The following is a 4,777-nucleotide window of genomic DNA, read 5'->3' on the forward strand; positions in this document are numbered from 1 at the left end:
CATTGCTCCTAACTCCACTGCCTATCCCCAAACCTGTAAGAACTAATGATAATCCACCACCCTTTGCTGATTCTCTTTTTGAACCCAGCCCACCTGCACCCAGGTGAAATAAACAGCCTTGTTGCTCACACAAAGCCTGTTTGGTGGTCTCTTCACATGGACACATGAGACAGATTTCACTGGGGAAGCAAATAGCCATGGGGGTGGGCAAGAAGTATCCATGATTGTGGAGCTTCCAGTCAGCCTTTTATTCTTGTAACAAATGAAAAACCAAGGATTATCAGACATCTGAGGAAAACCTCTAACATAGAAGAAGGAGATAAAATGAACAAACAATAAAAAGCAACTTAAAATGGGCACCATATAAAGAAAGGAAAACAGTTAAAAAAAAAAAAAAAAAAAACCCCAAAACCCTATTCTTAAGCTACAGAGAAAGCCTGGCCAACATGGTGAAACCCTATCTCTACTAAAAATACAAAAATTAACCAGGCATGGTGGTGTACACCTGCAGTCCCAGCTATTCAGGAGGCTGAGGCAGGAGAATCACCTGAACCCGTGAGGCTGAGGCTGCAATGTGCTGAGATCACACCACTGCACTCCAGCCTGGGTGACAGAGTGAGACTTTGTCTCAAAAAAAAAAAAAAAAAAAAGCCACAGAGAAATAAAATCAGACAAACATAAATGGGTGCTAAACAAAAACACTCACAGAACAAAATAGTCTCTTAGAAATAAAAAAATTAGAGGAAATGGAAACAAAAACCCACTTCAATTGAAGTATTAGAAAATCAAGTTAAGCAGTTGTCTCAGAATGGGCAGAGATAGAGAATGGGAGAGCAAAAATAAGAAAATAAGACAGAGGCCAGGTGCAGTGGCTCATGCCTGTAACCCCAGCACTTTGGTAGACCAAGGCAGGGGAATCACTTGAGGTCAGGAGTTCGAGATCAGCCTGGCCAACATGATGAAACTCTATCTCTACTAAAAATACAAAAATTAGCCAGGCGTGGCGGTGCACACCTGTAATCCCAGCTGTTCAGGTGGCTGAGGCAAGAGAATTGCTTGAACCCAGGAGGCAGAGGCTGCAGTGAGCCGAGATCATGGCACTGCACTCCAGCCTGGACGACAGAGCAAGACTGTCTCAAAAAAAAAAAAAAAAAAAGACAGAGGTCCAATACTTGAATATAAGCAGCTCCAAAAAGATTGATGAGGAACGTGGAAAGGAGGGAATTCTCAACAAAATAATTTGATAAAATTTCCCAGAACTGAAGGACTTGAACTGCGGGATTATAAGGGCTTACCAAGTACCCAGCATAGTGATTGAGAAATAGACCCATTTAACTATGTGTCCTTTCAGTGAAATATTCTGGCACTGTTAAAAATGTAAAGATTTATGAATAGCATTAATATGAAATTATTGTATGTGGTTTTTCATCTGTTAGATATGTTATCTGGGAGTAGCATTACTAGGTCATAGAACATGAATACATAATGTCAAATAGTTTTCCAAAGTGGTTGGTATCTGACAGAACACAGTGTACTGGTTATCAGTCTCAGGAAAGGAATCTAAATGCTTTTGCCTATTGCATCTTGGTATCAGAGTCAGCAAGGAAAACAGTGCAAACACTGGATAAAGCTTTACTTACATAGAGAAGAGACAGAGCAGGATCAGCTCCAATAGTGTGCATTGGTTCCTCATGGCAAGTGGGTCTGTCTCCCCAGCAGCCGCTGCAGGGTGGTTTGCCTACAAGCACCCATCTTGTGCTACAGTGAAACGGTGTGCCTGGTCTCCGTCACTTGCTGGCCTCAAGTAAGACATTTTCATGCAGTGCTGAACAATTCATGACACTGCTGACAATGAGATTGTTTAAATGAGATCATTCTCTGAGAGAAATTAAAAAGTTATGGACAGATACCTAGGTTGTAGTTACATGGTATGTTCATTCTGAAAATTCATTAAACTGTGCCTTTGTCATTTGTACGCTTTTCTGTTACGTTTTATTAAAAGTTAAAAGGTTCTATAGAGAAGTAAGCTCAGGGCTTTTAAAAAAAATTTTAAGTTGTAAGCACGTAAATTAAATTTATTCATAGGAAGGTGTTTTGTAGGCTAAATAACTCTGACCAAAAAAATTAAAAAGGGAAGGTGTTTTGAAGTTAATGTTAGCTGAAATTAAAACACAGCCATATTAACCCTGTAATAATGAAAACTTTTTTGTACATGTATTCATTGAGGACATAGTATTGTAAGTAGTTGGTTTTTTAAATTTGTTATTTTATGGAATTTTTTTCTTTCTTTCTTTCTTTTTTTTTTTAAGAGACTCTCACTGTCACTCAGGCTGGAGTGCAGTGGTGTGATCTCTGCTTACTGCAGCCTCCACCTCAAGCGATTCTCGTTCAAGCTATTCTCGTGCCTCAGCCTCCCAAGTAGCTGGGACTATAGGCTTATGCCACCACATCCAGATAATTTTTGTATTTTTAGTAGAGATGGGTTTTTACCTTGTTAGCCAGGCTGGTCTTGAACTCTTGGCCTGAAGTGATCCGCCTGCCTTGGCCTCTCAAAGTGCTGAGATTGTAAGTATGAGCCACCATGCCCCACCATAAATTAGCATCTTATAAAGGGGGAAGAGCCACATGTGTCTGCTGGTTGTATTGCTATCCTGAAAACAAGGTTTTCCTGTCCTAGATTATTCCCTCTATATCGAGATAAGTAGGGTGATCAGCTAATGCTGGAGACAAAAGATAGGTGGTTTTTTTTGAGATTTGTCATAAAGTAAATAGTATTGTGACAGCCGCCTTTACTTTCAGATGTGACATTGATAAAGCTGTGAATATGTTCCTATTTCTCCTCTTTATCTATTTCTCCTTGTTTTCTAGGTTTTTGTGGAAACTCTGGATAAGTGTTTCGAAAATGTGTGTGAATTGGATTTGATCTTCCATATGGATAAGGTACGTTCTCTTGCAGTTCTCTTCCAAACTAGGGTTACTAGAAAACCAAGAGCCTTGGGCATCTCTAGTACCTCTACACCTTCATTTTGTTTCTTGTTTTTTTTTACTTTTTTTTTTTTTTTTTGAGACGGAGTCTCACTCTGTCGCCCAGGCTGTAGTGCAGTGGCTGGATCTCAGCTCACTGCAAGCTCCGCCTCCCAGGTTCACGCCATTCTCCTGCCTCAGCCTCCCGAGTGGCTGGGACTACAGGCGCCCGCCACCTCACCTGGCTAGTTTTTTTTTTGTATTTTTTAGTAGAGACGGAGTTTCACCGTGTTCGCCAGGATGATCTCGATCTCCTGACCTCGTGATCCGCCCATCTCGGCCTCCCAAAGTGCTGGGATTACAGGCTTGAGCCACTGAGCCCGGCCTTTTACTCTTAAGATAGTCCTAGAACCTGTTTTATTTAATAGGTTTAATAGTTTGGGTTTTGTTTTGTTTTGCTAAGATCTATTAACAGTTTTAACGTGCATAAGATTATTACTAGGCCTATATCATGGTTCATCTGTTCGCAGATTGACTTCTTGATATAGGAGAATGATGTCACTGGCTACTTGGCCAAAGGTGAGATAGTTTTATGTTGATTATAAAATTAGTTTCCTAGTCATAGGCCAGTGACAATGAAACTTTGGAATAATCATGAAGCAGAGGCGTTGACTTAGATAGTAAAATTTATATCTTTCCTAAAGAGTAATATAGTGACTAGGAGATCTGTAATGTAATTCAAGGTCAAGTGATATTCTGTAGGAATGCAGACTATCAGAGGCAGAATTAAAATGGCCCCAAGTAGGTGTTCTCAGATTTGTTTTGCTAGCATAACTGTGACATGGCTTGTGTGATCTTGGCTCACTGCAACCTCTGCCTCCCATGTTCAAGCCTCTCCTGTCTCAGCCTCCCAAGTAGCTGGGATTACAGGTGCCTGCCACCATGCCCAGCTAATTTTGTATGTTTAGTGGAGATGGAGTTGCACCATATCTGTCGGGCTGGTCTCCAACTCCTGACCTCAGGTGCTCCACCCACCTCAGTCTCCCAAAGTGCTGGGATTACAGGTGTGAGTGAACCACCACGCCCAGCCTCCTAGGTAACTTTGAAAGTCAACATTTGTTGTTTTGTATTTTACCTTCTTTGCTCCATGTTTTTTGTAAGAATCACCCATTTTGTTACATGTAGCCTTAGGTAGTTTAATTTCATTGCTGCATAGGATTTCATTATATGATTTTATCCATTCTATGACTGATGGAATTAGATTGTTTTGAGTTTGGATCTCTTAGCACCCTTTCTTTGCAAGCACTTAGAGTTGTTTTGTGCTTCTCATATGTTAAAGATCTGCTGTTTTGCAACTTCTATCAAGGAGAGCCATAGCTCAAATCTAGTTCCCTTTTGGACTAGAGGGACTAGAGTCCCTTTCAAGTATTAAAGAGACTTGAAAATATAGGGGGAATGGAGAGGTGCCCTCTGTAGGCCTTATTGTTATTATTTTAAAATAGTATTGTTAAATACAGGCCGGATGTGGTGGCTCACACCTGTAATCCCAGCACTTTGGGAGGCCGAGGCGGGCAGATCACTTTAGGTCAGCAGTTCAAGACCAGCCTGACCAACATGGCAAAACCTTGTCTCTACTGAAAGTACAAAAATTAGCCAGGCGTGATGGTGCACGCCTGTAATCCCAGCTATTCAGGAGAACCGCTTGAACCTGGGAGGTGGGAGGTTGCAGTGAGCCGAGGTTGTGCCACTGCACTCCAGCCTGAGCGACAGAGTGAGACTATGTCTCAAAAAAAAAAAAAAAAAAAAAAAAAAC

At 41.1% G+C, this 4,777-nt stretch overlaps 1 protein-coding gene across 1 annotated transcript in view; it reads left to right on the forward strand.

Moving 5' to 3' along the window:
• Positions 1 to 4,777, forward strand: part of AP3S2 (adaptor related protein complex 3 subunit sigma 2) — a 63,472-nt gene that overhangs the window by 19,902 nt on the left and 38,793 nt on the right. The window contains exon 4 of the mRNA XM_017861229.1: positions 2,869 to 2,940. Within this exon, the coding sequence (XP_017716718.1) occupies positions 2,869 to 2,940 (72 nt within the window). The remainder of the gene's footprint in view (positions 1 to 2,868; positions 2,941 to 4,777) is intronic.

Source organism: Rhinopithecus bieti, unplaced genomic scaffold (assembly GCF_001698545.2).
Source record: "Rhinopithecus bieti isolate Rb0 unplaced genomic scaffold, ASM169854v2 scaffold_57534, whole genome shotgun sequence".
In the NCBI taxonomy this organism is placed as follows: Eukaryota; Metazoa; Chordata; class Mammalia; order Primates; family Cercopithecidae; genus Rhinopithecus; species Rhinopithecus bieti.